The sequence below is a fragment of the Haemaphysalis longicornis genome, unplaced genomic scaffold (assembly GCF_048455015.1).
Source record: "Haemaphysalis longicornis isolate Haplotype H1 unplaced genomic scaffold, Haemaphysalis longicornis Haplotype H1 scaffold_2, whole genome shotgun sequence".
Classification (NCBI taxonomy): Eukaryota; Metazoa; Arthropoda; class Arachnida; order Ixodida; family Ixodidae; genus Haemaphysalis; species Haemaphysalis longicornis.
This window is the reverse complement of record NW_027526295.1, coordinates 118,519,116-118,534,689: the sequence shown is the minus strand read 5'-3', so window position 1 is coordinate 118,534,689 and position 15,574 is coordinate 118,519,116. Positions and strand designations below refer to the sequence as shown.

Sequence of the window (15,574 nt, the reverse complement as noted above, 5' to 3'; positions counted from 1 at the left end):
GGGTAGGCGCGGTGCTTCGGTGCTTCTCCTCTCGACGCTCGCCCCACTCTCCCGTTCGCTCGGTCGATCCTCAGGTGAAGAGGCGCGAGGCCGAGACCAAGCGGCAGCCGCGCCGGGCCGATCCCGGTGCATTCGCATTTCCTCACGATTCCCATCGGGGAGGTGGGGTGAATTTTTTTATGCTATGTTCCTGCCTACTGTCTTCTGCATTCGTTTCACATTCCATTTTACGCTACACACGGACGACTGCAAGCGGGGACACATCCAAAAGATACAAAAAAGGCGGCGTCGCGCTTCCGCCACCTTGACGCATCCTAAAACAAAAAAAAGGACTACGGTAGGGGCGCAGACAGCTCCAGATTCGCACACATTGCTGTCTCATCCACTTGAAGTCACCCTTTTCTGAGCGAAGCAGATCGTTTGTCACTGCACTCGGTTGATGATGACGATGATGATGATGATGATGATACCTTCAAAGCTTTTGACACGTACACACAAGCGGGCACTTGCCAGGGCTAAATAAACATCTGAAATTCGCGAGGACCTCAAAATGCTAAATAATTACCAGAAGGAGCGAGGCCGTAAAATGAAACTTCGTTATTATTAAAACCCGAATTACCCATTAATTCTTACCCTTCGGGAATTCAACCGACCTGCAGCTGAAAGAAAAGCTTGAATACAATTATATATATATATATATAAATAACGTTAGTAGAGACAGAGACAAACGAGAAAGACGTAGAAAATAGAGTCCTCTCCGGGAAACGTCAGTAAACTTATTTCTATTTTCTACGTCTTTCTCGTTTGTCTCTGTCTCTACTAACCTTATATATATATATATATATTGCATACCCGAAATTTATTGCGCCAATAGATAATATAAGTGGACCCGATAAAGTCAACCCCAAACGCTCAATTGGGTCCTTCACAAGCAGCTGTCTAGCTGCCGAGAAGCCACGAAAATTATTAATCGTAACCAGAGTTTTATGCTATTCGGAAAGCTGTAATCTTCCACTCATCCGTGCACCTTGGATGCTAACCTCCATATTCTGCTCGGAAGGCGGTCTGGAGGACGTAGTGCCGCTGAACCTCGAAGCCCTCGCTTTCCAGGAAATCGCAGAGCGCATCGTGCGCCTTGTGCTCCTCGAAGCGGGTCTCCGGGTGGTCCCACAGGAAGCGGCCCACCGAGTGCAGCTTCTCGGCCCTGGATGCCACGGCGCCACCCACAACCGTGCGGGCATCGACTTTCAACTGCGGCTGTACAAAGAGTACGTGAAGCGAAACTTGATATAACGCTTTCAGCGCCGCCCTACTTTTTTTCATGTAAAACAAATTACCGCAAAGAAAGGCTGGTTTTTGTGTTCCTGTTTTAGAGGCTTACTTCTATTCTGGGTGACGTTACCATTCCAAAAAACACTTCCATAAGCACACATCTAAGAATATGATACATATAAAGCTAACCTTGCAACTTCAAGCATCGATACAACGTTTACACATGTCAAAATTGTTCACCTAATGGAACTCTTGGGCACATTCGAGGTGATATGTGGTTCGTATGTGTAGCTTTGTCGAGCTGTAGTAGGCCACATGAGGGCTAAAGCGGTCTAGAATAATTCTGTGCATGTAGTGTGAGGGTATAGTAACTAAATGGTTCATACTATGCGTGTGAACTGTTCGCAATTGACTATCCGGGCTGTGAAGCCTCATATTGATTCAAGGAAACTATCACTCTCTGTAGCAAATCTTGACATTTGTAGGAGTACTTGTGGTTGCGTAGGCTAGTGGTTGCGTATAAATTTCCGTTCGCCGGCCCTCTGTGCTCCTTGAATGTGTATGCGTATTTAGAGGAGCAGCGCACGTTTTGAAGAAGTTACGTGAGCGTGTTTTCGCCTCTGTAGACAGGAACCAATGCTTTCGACTGGGCCTATGAGTTTTGTAAGCACCAATTACGGAATGCTAATATTCGCTTCACCCCTGCAGAATGCAACAGACATCGGCATTTCCACGCCCACCAGTTTACGTGACTTGGAGGAGAACGAGACACAGGAGCGGTTATTGTCGGCGACTTTAATGTTGGCATTCCAAAACGCGGCAAGGACTTGTTTCCGGCTTTGGTCTTTGACAACTTGCAATCAACAAACACATGGCACTGATTGAGTATAGATTGAACTTAGACAAAAAAGCGATTGCTACAGCCATTACTCGAAAGCAATGGTGCACAGCATGCGCCCATCAGCAGATGTTGTGGTTTTCCAAAGCTTCACTGCGCATCCACTCTCGCAGGGTCGCCATGGTGCATCACCCTTCTTTTCCTAGCTTCTTTTTGCCGCGCTGTGGTGGCGGGCCGTACATTACAGCTTGTGAGATTTTAACACTACTTCTACATCCAATTTACCAATGAAACTGGTTTTCCCAATGAACAACATAAATTACAGCACAGCAGTGCACTCAACAGCTGTTAAAAAAAACGTACCAGGTACGTCAGCGCACAATGTGGCTTCGTTCTATGGACATTTTTAACATGTGCTTTTCCGAGTGAGTTTTTCTGCTTGGGGTTCAGTTCAATTTGCAGGAGTAACTGCGTCATCAGAGATTTATGGAAAATTTCTGAGATTTCCACCCCATCTTTAATGTTGCTGTTGTTAGGGAAGATTTAAAAAATGATACGAAAATGTATGTGACCGTGACAGAAAAATAAAATCCAACAGCCCCCATAACGTTTTCATTAATCATAAAAGCCAGCGCTTGGATGGAGCTCAAGAACACTTAATTTCATTAGGTTCATAAACAATAGTGTATTGGTGTACCCTTACATTCCACATCATATTTTATATTATTACACACCCTGTCTTACCTGATAACCTTCATTATTATGGCAGCAGATGCAAGCCGTGCCCACTTCTACGTTTCATAGAGGTGCACCCGAGAAGGCACCACTACGGACGGGCTCGATATCTGTGATGACTGTTTAAAAATAGAAAAATAGTTTAATTAGGCCACTTACAGGCCCTATACTTTACCTTTTCTGCCAACGAGACTGCGGCAGGGTTATCTCTGATCCATTGTTGTATCCCAATATACACCAATCTTTAGTCTGAGCATACATTTTCCTGCTTAGTATTTGATATAAACTTCTTTCGCCCACGTGCCGTTAAAATCTTTTTGCCCCGCAGAAAGTTTCCGAGGATTTCGCTAGTTTAGAAAATTCTCGAGCTTTTGCGGTATCCGAAGCTATACCTGCCCTATGAGGCGTGCCGTATAGGCTGCGGAATAATTTTGACCACAGGTAAATTCTTACGTAAGTCGACGTTTCGACACAGGGGCGTTTTCGCTTTTTTCCACCACTGTAAGAACAGCCACAGCGGCAGGGATCGAACCTGCGACGATGGGATCAGCACCACAACGCCCTAGTCCCCGAGCCACCACGGCCGGGTGATTGAGATTTAGGCAGTAACGAAAGTCGGGTTATTTGGTACGTTTGCATTATTCTAACAGCGATAAAGTAACGGGCAAAAGGAAAGAAACACAAACACAGGTGCTGATTATCAACTAAAATTTACTCAATGAATAAGAGCACTCATATACACATAGATCTGGTCATGTGCAATGAATGCGTGCATCGATAAAAAAAACTGCAATATTGTTCGTTCGCCCTTTCCCTCTCACAAACCAGACACCAGTAAACTAACTTCTTTATCTGACATGCATAAGGATGAGTGGCTTATGCAGTCCTCTCCCAACCTCTTAATGTGGAAAACTTCCACCACTTCTCTTGTTTCATTGCTGTGTTCGTATAGTATCGTTGTGTCATTAGAGGACGGGGTACACTTGCATTTTTTGCAATGAAGTGACAAGTGGCTGCAAGGCCTACTTTTTTTTAGTGACGACAGATGCTCTCTGAGTCTCCCCTCCCCCTCACACCTCCCCGACTGCCCCACGTACACGCGATCACAATTCAATGGTATCTGATACACGACCCCTTTTTTATTGCAATCAACAAACGGGAGTAGCTTCATATCACATTTTTTTGCGGAGCTTTCATTTTGGTTTTCTCTTTGTACATGCGCTCAACAGTGGGAAAAACTCTGTTTAGTCCATTTTTTTCGGAAAAGGAACATTTGCATTATACTTTATGCCTATCTTCTTCATACGATGGGAAAGCCCACGAGCGTGCGGTATTACAATCATTTCCATCCTCGCGTCCCTAAACTTGTCACATTGTAGGGGTGATTTAAATGCTTTGAAAGCTTCCTCGCACGCATCTACAACTGACAAGGACGGAAAACCTGCTTGTAGTAACCTGGCAACCTGTCCTTCAAGGCTCTAGCGCATCATTCTTCTTAGTTCCCGTCATTTTAGCGCTGTTAGAAGAATGGGGTTTAACGCTACTAAGTATAAGCGGTTAGTTTATATATTATGACCTAAAACGCTGTTCTAACAAGCCGCGCGTGACTGTAGACGTTCTTTCCGGGTATGGCGTCTTTGCTTGCTTTTTGATTGTTTCTGTGTTTTGCATCATTTCGTACACCAATACAATCGGATTTATTTGCCACCTCTTTCAGACGCGTATTTGAAACTCTGTCTTTCCTAGGAGGGCAACCTGCTACGCATCCAACGAATGCACCCCTTTTTAACAGCAGAGCTTTTTAAGTTTGCTCTTGGTCCGTCGGCGTTAGCAAAATAAATACCTAGAAAAAATTTGCCGCGTAGCTGCTCCTTTGGTTGCAAATATCGATAGAAGACGACAGTCTTTGTCGACATTGGCCAAGAAAATGCCTCCCTTCGCTTTCCCGCTCACGTGTCATGCTGTTCCTCCTCCGTCGTTCTCCTTTCAAGGTAACCACGCTAAAAGTTTGCTCAAGCCGATTTAAATTTACCGCGTTCCACTCCTCCAGGCCGGGTGCCTCTATGCCAGCGCTGACGTACGGCGGGGACGCCCGTGATTCAAGGCGCCCCACTTCAACGTTTATAGAACCACGTTGCCCTAATCCACGTGCGTTCCAAGCAGAACGTGGAACCTATCTAGCGGAACCTTTCGTAACTGTTGCCCCTTAATTTCTTAAAATGCCGCAAGAAGCTACAGTGGCGCGGGCGACAGCAGGTGACGGCGGAGTGCATTTTTTTTGCAGTGGATGTAGTATTTCATTTCGCAAAAATCAAGCATCTATGGTTTTTTATAAAGGAACACTGCAAATATCACTTCTGTATTAGTTGGTTCTCTGATATTTCCGTAATGCCTTGTTCTTGTTCAAGAATGTTGACAAGTATGAACACTTAGACGTTCAGATTTGGCTGCGAGTATATAAGACTATAGCGCAGACCTTGAATCACTTTGGCCGGGTGGCTGAATCCAGTCACAGACAGACAGACAAACAGACAGGCCAACATTTCTGCGTTTGAGTAGCCCAAGAAAGACTATCGTCTTCAAAACTCCCCCGGCGCGAGCCACCCGGCCCGACATTCGCGCAGCAACTTTAGCAAAAAAAATACCGACTGCACGTGAGGAGTGCCCGGCGTCTTCCAGGCTTGCGCGTGGCTTGCGTCACGTGAGGAGCTCCCGCCCTCATCGTCTTCGGCGCGGCGGACCCGTGGCGCGCCGGTCGCTACAGTGCCCATCTCGTAGAGCTGGAGGCCGTTGCGTTGCCTAGATGACGTTTTTGATCGGTTGAGCTTGGAAATTCCGGAGCGGAGTTGTTGAGTCGGGGAAGCCCTGGATGGATCGGAGGGAGGCGACGCAAACGGGCTTGACTCGGTCGACGGCGACGACATCTTGGCTGCCGTTTATGTCGAGGGTGACAGTCTTGGGTTGCCGCTCACCGTACCAGGACAGTGCACAGACCTGCTCTTTCTGCTCCCTCTTTCCTGGGATGCTCTGTCAGTCTGTGCAGAAGCTAGGTCGACCCCCAGCTCTGTTGTTTCTTCAGCTTTGTACTGCTAGTGCAAGCTGCTCCAATTTCTTCATAGAAAGCCTTCTTTCTCAGCCTCTCTCTCTCATTACCTTATCGCAGCATATTTTGCGCCCACCCAACACCGTAATATGCCTTAATTATAACCGAGCAGGTGAACGCGCTGGCGAAATATCCTGCTGGCAGCAAATATTACCCTTCGTCTTTAGAATTATAAACACGTATAACGCGAGAAGTTCGCAGGAATCTTTGACATCTATTTCGCGGCACTTATACTTATGCGTATTTATGTAGCAAAGCAGTCTGCGCTCATTTCACGGGCGACAATGTTTCTCGATCAATTCGCATTGACGTTTGCCTTTACAGTTATACCTGGATGTAACGAACTTCTATGTAACGAATTCCTGCATTTAACAAAGGTTTCTAATTCCCCATTGCCAGCACCATAGAAACCCAAGTACTCGCAACCTCTATATAACGAAGGCGTTCTGATGGTTAACCTTGATGCAACGAATTCGCTACCCTAAATAGCCATAGTTTTTGCACTTGTTTTTAAATTCGGATGCGAAAATGAACTAATTTAGCGAAATTTGCCTGCACCGCAAACTACCGCGCGTTTACGGTGTGAGTGCGATGTCGATTAGGTTTGTCGACACGCAGTCACGCGTCTCAACCGCTATCTGTGGTTCCCGCTTGTTGGTGATGAGTTCTGCTTCCAGAAAATGCAAAGTTCCTCTCTTCAAGACGAGCTTGCATTTTGAAGTGCCGCCTCCGCCGGCGAGAAAGAAGACTGTCGCCGCCGGGCACAGTATCCCAGCTAACACCCTCAACAATTTTGAGGGTGCACAAAGCAGCCTCAAGTTCGCGAAAAGGCGCCCTTGCAGCATAAATTTGTCCTGCTGGAGAAATAAACATATTTTTTCTCTATATATATATCTCTCTCTCCCCTTGAAACAAGTTAAGGCACCAAAATATCGACAGGCAAAAGTGATACTTAGGTTAACTCTTGTGGACGCGGAGTAAGTCACCTTGTTTCCTTGGAGTGCCGTGTAGTGACTAAGTTCGTGGTAAAGCAGCAAGCGCAACTCACGCAGTTTTTCACTATGAAATAAATTTAGGAAGGGGGAGTTTAGCATCACTGCTGTCTTGCATTTTAGTTTATTTTCTGCTCCATTCACGCGAGCCTGAAGTCGAAACCTGCATGTAATGAAAGCATGCATGCAACGGAAAATTTCGAATTTGTCAATTTTTCACACGTTATATCCAGGTTTAACTGTATATACAGATACTAGGTATAGTTATGGACAATGTAAACGTGAACACGGGAATATAAACCAGATCACGTAAAATTGAAGAATATAGTTAGCGGAGATTACATAATGACCCAGTGGTGTTATATTTTTAAAATCCTATTCCTAAATCTCGCTTCTGTTATGGAGCCATGCGACCATTTAGCTTGTGTGAAAATAAAATGCGCCATTTTTGTGTTGCTATTCATAATTTCTCATTTCGATTCTATTTGTTCATGACTGTACATGTGCTTTACTAATTTCTGACATTTTAGAATTGATTACAGAGTCATTATTACGTGATATCCTGACGTGACATGTCCCAGTAAAACGTGAATACTATTTGCCTCTTTTTATGCACACGTAACCGAACTAACATTGACACTACTATATTGAACAATCTTTTGACGTTTCGGAACTCGTAAAAGCTTGTTTCATGCTCTGCCTGTTTCAATCAATCTACCAATCCCCCAATGAAAGGTCTATGTTACTCTTTAACAAGAGTGACAATAAAGGGAGGACTGTGGAAAAAAGCTGCGGCCTGGCACCTAAACATGGCCCGCGTCTCGCGGTATGGTCATGTTCTGTGGCGGTACAAGAATGTACCAAACATTTTGGGCACTGGAAGAAAAACCAAATATATAACACATCACAACAGAAATAGTGGGAACAAAAAGCGCAAGACAGGTATGTTCATCAGCTAAGCTCAGACTTTTTTGGCAGATTAACAGTGTTTAGTACTTACACCGACCTCTAATTATTCAAGAAATTCTTATTTGATGCATTCACGCCTGCAGTGGGGAGCGCGAACATAATCATTGGCACTATAAGCTGTTCATTAGTACTGGGACTTTGAGTTGTGACTGCATTACATGCACCTTAGTGTTCAAGCGAACGTTCTATCAAAGGTGTGATGCATGCGCTCTTTTGTGAACACTACGAGCATACGTTTATGACTCACAGCATCGGATAGGTTGCCGTTGCAGCAGAGATGGTCAGGGAGATGTCCGTTCATAGCGTAAGTTGTCTTTTCGTGCAGGCAGCACCCCCAGTATGATTTCCCCGGGATATGGGGCCCACACGCGAAACCACCATCTGATAGCAGCAGCGCTCAAAAGTTACACGGAGGTGAGGAGCCTGAAGCGCTGCATCACGACGGTTTTTTTTCTTTTTTTGTTGGCCTTCTCTGCTGAGGTCACAATGTACGGAGCTGCATGCTGAACAATGCATAACACGTGAAAACGATGTCACTGCAAGTGCGAAGGGCGAAGAACAAATAGGCCCGAACTGGCCTGGGCTGCCTAGCCAAGTGGTAGGTCCGAAGAAGGCCTTTCAAGCACCTGATAAGATAGCGTGCTGTTTTTTTATGCAGCTTGTGTTTCTCAGGTCCGCTGGAGGGACTGGTGGCCCTCAATTTGTTTACGACGTAGTAAGAGATAGGAGAGCTTTTACACCGGGTTGCGGTCAGTATTGCAGTGGCCAGCCCAGTTTCCTGTTGGCGCATTATGGGGGGCTTTGCCTCAATTCGAGCCTTTGGAATTCCTGAGGGTGCAAGAACTTCGCCCATTTCTACTCCGGGAAAAACTGAGCAGCTCGGCTTCGTTCAAATGATTTCTTAGCGTAAGGACGTGACTCTGATAGCTGCGCTAGTTCTAGTTGCCAATGAATGCAAGATGAAGTTGTTAAGACAGTACAATCAGCAAAAAATGGCCGTAACGCGGCACGGAGTAGAGAGACGGGAGCGAAAACCGCTTGGTAGCATATCTCGGCAAGGCACGTCTTACCCATCAGGCTTAATGGGTTTGCAACAGATGGCAAAAGTACAACCGCTCTCTGAATTCTGCTAAGGGAAATTTCCACTGTGCTTATTTATAAATATGCCTCTTGCTGTGGAACCCAGCTGCTGAAAATAAAGCCATGTACAGCCTCTGAAGTTTTTTAATGATATCGCGGGAGCTTCGACCGGCGGGTGACTCACCGTCTTATCAACGTAGACAGCGGCAAAACGAGCCACGGTATATCGAACAGTACGCATGCGTAGAACGAAGGCGCCAGTGCAACAGCCGTCTGCTAGGCTGTTCGCGCAATCGCTACACAACCCTTTTCCGCTGATAACCAACCGCCTTTCTTCATTGTCGGGTGGTCACAGCGATTTCTCGCGCCCCTTCTTCGCGGCAATGAAGATATGCGGCTGATTACAAGCGGAAAGCGGTTGCACCGCGTTTTTGGCAACACCCTAGCAGACGGGCATTACACTGGCTGCTGCGTTCTGCCCATTCGAACTGTGCGATATAGCGTCGACCGTTTTGCCGCTTTATACAGTGATAAAGCGCTGAGCCACCCAGTGGTCGACGCTCCGGCGATAATACAAAATTCGGTGGCTGCAATGCTCAATGCTATGAGCGATGTCTCAACCGCCAATCTCCCAGCGTTTGACGGTCTGCACTACCATCAGCTGCCTGAATGAGTGCCACTTCGTATCACCCTGTGAAAATTAAAAAAAAACGTCATGACTGGATAAGTACCGTATCTTCCCCAATTGTCTTTGTCGCGCAACATATTTGACCGCTGTAAAGATCTTATCAGAAGATTATGTCTTTGTGGCTTGAAAAAAGGATTAGCAATTTTGTCACTGATACTGTTCTGGGACGTTATCTCAGGCACGCAGTCCTCGAAAGAATTCGTCGCTGGGCTGTTGATAACTGTTTCTGTTATTATGTAGGGCACAGTGGTGACATTCTGGTTCTTTTAATTCAAAATAAAGACCGCAACCATGCGCGTTGAACACTACCAGGCGAACGATCCATCGGCGTACGAGGATCTGTGAATTGGCGCCCCTACTAACGGGGCATATGCCTTATCAGGATGTTGTTTTGCATGCTTGTTCTTTTTAGGCGCCACAAAAAGGTATGTTGTCTGTCTGGTACATTTATTCGGTTTGTGGTTTTGGAGGATGATGCATAGCTATCTGCTTCGCATATCTTCAGAACAGATTACGACCGGCTTCACAGATACTATAGCAACCTGCCCATAGCAGCCAGCGACAATCAGAGCCAGCGTACCGTAAGACTGCTGTGTAGGGGCAGCACCTCCCTCAGGTGTTGCTACGTTTAATCCCCAAGATCGCCACATCCGCCGCGCTCGCATTCCGACCTGCGACTGCCGGAATGAAATGTATAACGGTCGCCCCAAACACTATCGACTGTGCCGATCACTATCTGGAATACCGCCCAGCGCCAAAAAATTTAGTGCTTAGTATAGATTCATTAGTTAGGTGTGCGAAATTCAATGTACACAGGTAAACCACACTGCTACATATCTGCCAGCTCGACCAGCCTTTTTTATTTTCGGTGCGGAGTACCTTACGACCGCACAATGTCCGTCCGCGTCCGTGCGCATAGCATTTACAATTACAAAAAATCACACAGGCACCGGCAGGATTCGAGCCTGTGTCTGGTAGACCAGACTAGTGTCAGTCGTCTTACCCATTGATCTACGACCGTGAGTTAGTACCAGACAGTCAAACGCCTTACTTCGTCGCCTGTAACGGTGCGGAGTAGCTTAGGACCTCCCAATGTCCGTCCACGTCCATCCGTGCGCACACCGCCATCAAGCGAAATCAAGTGAAATTCTATTTGAGCCGTGAGTTGCAGTTTCATTTAGGGAATAATCAAGGTGCAACTCATGGCTCAAATCTAATGACGGTCGGGGATCAAATCGGATGTTACTCGGGGCGCAACTTGGATGTCATTTCAAGTCCCCGTACTCCGCATCCTCGCCATCATCCACGGGGTGGAGATGCTGCCATTTTTTAGGCCATTTCCGTTCATTTAAATATGTACCCGCCGCGGTGGCTCAGTGGCTAAGGCGTTGCGCTGCTGAGCACGAGGTCGCGGGTTCGATTCCCGGCCGCGGCGGCCGCTTTTCTGATGGAGGTGAAAAGCAAAAACGCCCGTGTGTACGAGATTTCGGCGCACGATAAAGATCCCCAGGTGGTCAAAATTAATCCGGAGCCCTCCACTACGGCGCGCCTCATCGCCTGCGTTGCGTCGGCGCGTTAAACCCCACAATCAATCAATCAATCATTTAAATATGTGAAAACTTATCAAAACCGGCACATGTACTCGTCATGCCTTCGCAGTCGATTGACCTCGCACGAGCCTTTATGCAACTCTGGGCATATGAAGTGGCCATTCTTCGGAAGCAGCCGTCGCTGTTGCGCTATCTACTTGATAACGCCGATCCCGGAAGGACAATGCATCGACCTTTGAAGCAACCTTTCTTATCTACGCTAATGTGCAAACTGTACAATTCCTTTCTCTAATCGTGGACAAATTGTGATACCTCTGTTGGAGTACTGTTATCTGTTCCTTTTAACTCAGCATCGTTCTCCAGTACGCTCTCATTGGTAGGCGAGTTAACCCTACGCCGACCTCAAGCCACACATAAAACAACAGCTACGTGAAACATGGCAAAAACATTGGAGTGAACAGACTAGAGAACAAACTACACATTGTAACACCACACTTGGGACGACACACAACGGACACACAGAAGTTGTCTTGGCAAGCTTACGGATAGGCCAAACACATATAACACACTCTACCTGCTCACTGGACCCTCAAGACCCATGTGCAGCGGGTGTGGAGAGGGCCTGCCCGCAATCCGCATACTCATTCGATGCAAGGCACTTGATACAACACGACGCAAACACTTCCAACAGCTGTACATACGACATATTCCACAACACCCATCATATTTTTAGGAGACGAGCCCATGTTTTCAATCGAACGCGTTTTTGAGTTTCTTACCGATGTAAAATTCGTACAGCTCGTTTCTTGTCATGCATCATGACAACCTGGCCCTTTACACCAGTCATCTTCATTAGATTGTGTTTTACTTCGTTTATGTTTACTTAAATGCTTTACTTCTACTGTCATGTCACTCTCACAATTTAACTTTCGTTTTGCGCTCTTTGCCCTTAGTTGGCCTTGCGCCAGTAAAATTCAAACATCATCATCATCATCATTATCATCATCATAATTTCGGAATCTGGCCGTCTCCCATGCCAGCCTCCAGATGGCTTTGCCGGGCTTCTCTCAAAAACATCCCAGCGTTTATGATCTCTGATGTCAGTGCCGTCCCGCCCACTGCCTCCCCTTCACCAACTACTCTTCTTGTTCTATTTCTTTGCACACTTCTCATGTTTCCCCACTCCCTTTTTTTAGTTTTGAGTTATATTGGTTCCAACACTTTCTGGAGCTACATTTCATGTTCGGGCAGTTTATTTTCCGTTTACACTTCCCCCCTAAACGCCTATTTTAATGTCATTCGTTAAATGTTTATCTTTACGTACTGAGTATATAGTTTCTTTCGGTGAACGCCCCTTTTCTGGCAAATCCCCCTGAGTGGGTATGAGCGATATCGTCTGGCCCCACCACCTGCCCTCTTCGCTGCATGTGTCGTCGAAAGACTATAGTCTTCTGCCGCCGCTCCGACGCAACTGCCTCCCCCCCTCCCCCCCCCCCCCCCCCCCCCGGGGCCGCCCAACCTTACGTTATTGGCATCCCATCTGCTCCTGCCGTAATAAACAGGATGAAGGTTTGGTGAATTTAATTCAATTTTTGAGCAAATCCTCATTTAATTTTCTCGTGCGCCACCTGTTGGGACCTCGCGTTATTGTTGTGTTCGGTGTGCCGCCGCAAGCTCGAAGCTCGAGCTCGATATGTTTGCCATGTTTTTTTGCGTAAGGCATTGTTCTAACGCGTTTTTTATGTGTGCTATTCGAAAAAATCAAGCCCACATCTATTTTTAATTTCGAAACACTAGATGTATCAGTCGTGTTTCTATTTTCGCCCCAGATATGTACACCGTTTACTTTTTGTCCAACAATATTAAGAAATATGACGCAGGCTTCCACATTGAATAGTTTGTAAAGGTTCTGCCTTTATGTACCTCTTGTTCATGAATTTATTTAAGGTTTCGCCGGGCGGCTGAAGGGAGGGACAGAAAGACATTCATACACAGACAGACAGACAGACAGACAGACAGACACACAGACAGACACACAGACAGACAGACACAGCAACATATCCGCGTTTTGGTAGCTCAAGAAAGACTGTTGTCTTTAATAAACAGGCAACCCCGCATGTGGTCAGGCTGCTGGAGACACTGCAACCTCGGCCAGTCGCGACGAGCTCCCCTAGTATGTCTGGTCGATTCGCGATAGTTTCGCGTAGCGATCACACCACTTGTTCCAGAGCACACAAGTCTTTCTCCTGTTCTTAGGATAGAACAGCACCACATGGCGCGTAAAGCAGGCATTAGCTAGATATTTTCTTGCCACGTGTTCAGCTCAAGCCGTTCAGTGCAATACGAAGGAACTGCCTGAAAATAAATCGCTACGATTGCGATTCAACTATGGATGCTGTGTGTGTGATCCATCGACTCCCTCCCAAGTACAAGATTTGAGCGTCAAGGGGGAGAGGAGCGACCGTCGAAGTCTGTTTAGTGGGACGTTGAGTGGTAAGAGAGAAGACAAAGAAGCAATGCATGCGCTCGTGAAGCACAAGACATGACGATGACTCCTACCAAGGAAAATTGACATGCGTTTTTTAAAAGCAGAGACTATGGCAGCGGATACCGGTGCGGTTGTGACCTCTTCAAAGAGATTCTACATCTTCCCGGCAGCCGACGATGTGGAGGCAGCCTGCTTTCAAATTAAAGGGGCACTGACACAAAATTTTGAAGGCGAGATAACTTCGGAGATAGATTGGTGGGAACACATATACATCATCTGCAAAATATCAGTGGCGAATACAGCCTAGAACATATTTAAAATCAATTTTGAAGTGTGCGAAACGCAACCGAGCAGCCAGCAGAGGACCACGCGCAATTGTAAATAAACAACATCCAAACACGTCACGAGTTTGTGTTTGCCGCTTCCGCACTACCGGCGTTTTTAGCCGGCTCGCCCGGCTCGCCGCTCCAATCGGAGGGCCGGAGGGCGGAGCTTCTGCTCTCGAGAACGAACGACCCGATCGTTGGCGGCGGAGGCGCCGTGATTTCGTCAGCTAATCGGGCAGCTGGCCGGGACCAAAGTTCTACAGCGATTCCAGGGACTCTGTTTCTATTACTGTTAATTACCATTGGATGCGAAAACGCGCGGAGGCACGAAAAGCTTACTGAGCTAGCCGCACGGTCGCTGTGCAGGCGGCGGCCACGGCCGCGAAGTGGCCCAGGCCGGCGCAAGTAGCTCGAGTGATAGCTTGTTACCGCTGCACGAAATTGTCCCCAAGTCCCGACCATGGTGGCTTACATGAGAAAGGAGTTAATGATGCGATGGCGGGTTGCATTAAAAATTGTCATCGGCACCGCTTACGAGAGCGGCACTCGAATATCCGCCGCAGTGCTGAGCCGAACACATCTGTAGGCGGACCTGTAGGCAGACCGGCCGGCTGCTCCCAGCGCGCGTCTTGCCACCCACCGTCTCGAGCGTCGCGTGTCGTTCTTTAGCCGCGGTAGCATTTGCACTCGCAGCGCCTGCGTCACATCCACGGTCGCTTTTTAATTAAGCGCCTCACGAGATCAGTACGTGGGGGCATTCGCAGAAACTGCCGTCGATGCGGATTCGACAGTGCTACGGCGGCTCTGCTCTGTGATATCCCTCCGACGGTCACGTGGTCAGCCTTGTTCACACAAAATCCACAAAATCCATCGTTTCGCGGCACTCGCTGAAACCGAAACTGCGACTGGCCGCATTGACAATGCCTCTAATTAAACAACCGTCGCACGCTGAAGCAAATGAGGTTTCTACAGGTTATAAATAGATCACTAGCTACTTATCGCAACAAAAAAAACAAGATGCAAAATTTTTGTGTCAGTGCCCCTTTAAGGGTGCAGGAGTTGGGCTGGCAGCCATGATACAAGTTCCTGTGTAGTCGGTACGTGCATGGTTTTCAATCCCCTACAGTGGAGTATCGGCCCTAATTTGTTTGTATTAAAGTGAATGAGTCCACGCAACCCGTACTTCCGGTATTCCAGTCCACGTTAAACATATCCAGAACAATCCACTAGGCCGCGCTTCGGTGCCCAAACCTTGCAGTAAGGAACAATTATATCTAGTGGGAAAACAGCGATAAACAAACACAATACATTACACGCTGAACGAATAAGCTAGCCGCATACGTACACTCTGCGCTAAAGGATAATAATGACAACGGCACCTCCTCGCAAGGGTAACAGAACTTACGATCCGATACAATGCCGCCAGCCTTCACTGACAAACGCAATTTCAGCGTCGGTACCATGTCCATGGTCCACGGAGCAATTGTGAACCCCCGAGTATAGCTTCCAAGCACGTCAGCTCATTACTGCGCC

The 15,574-nt window shown here is 47.1% G+C and overlaps 1 protein-coding gene across 2 annotated transcripts in view; it reads right to left on the bottom strand.

Moving 5' to 3' along the window:
* The window catches only part of LOC144169152 (peptidase M20 domain-containing protein 2-like), a 146,874-nt gene extending 138,271 nt beyond the window's left edge, over positions 1–8,603 (bottom strand). The window contains exons 1-2 of one of the 2 annotated variants that reach the window (XM_077698184.1): positions 8,157–8,603; positions 1,041–1,257 (exon numbers count right to left, since the gene is read on the bottom strand). In XM_077698184.1, coding sequence (XP_077554310.1) covers positions 1,041–1,257; positions 8,157–8,210 — 271 coding nt within the window. In that variant the 5' untranslated portion in view covers positions 8,211–8,603. The remainder of the gene's footprint in view (positions 1–1,040; positions 1,258–8,156) is intronic. The other variant, XM_077698183.1, reaches the window with a different exon arrangement.
* Positions 8,604–15,574: the final 6,971 nt, after the last annotated feature.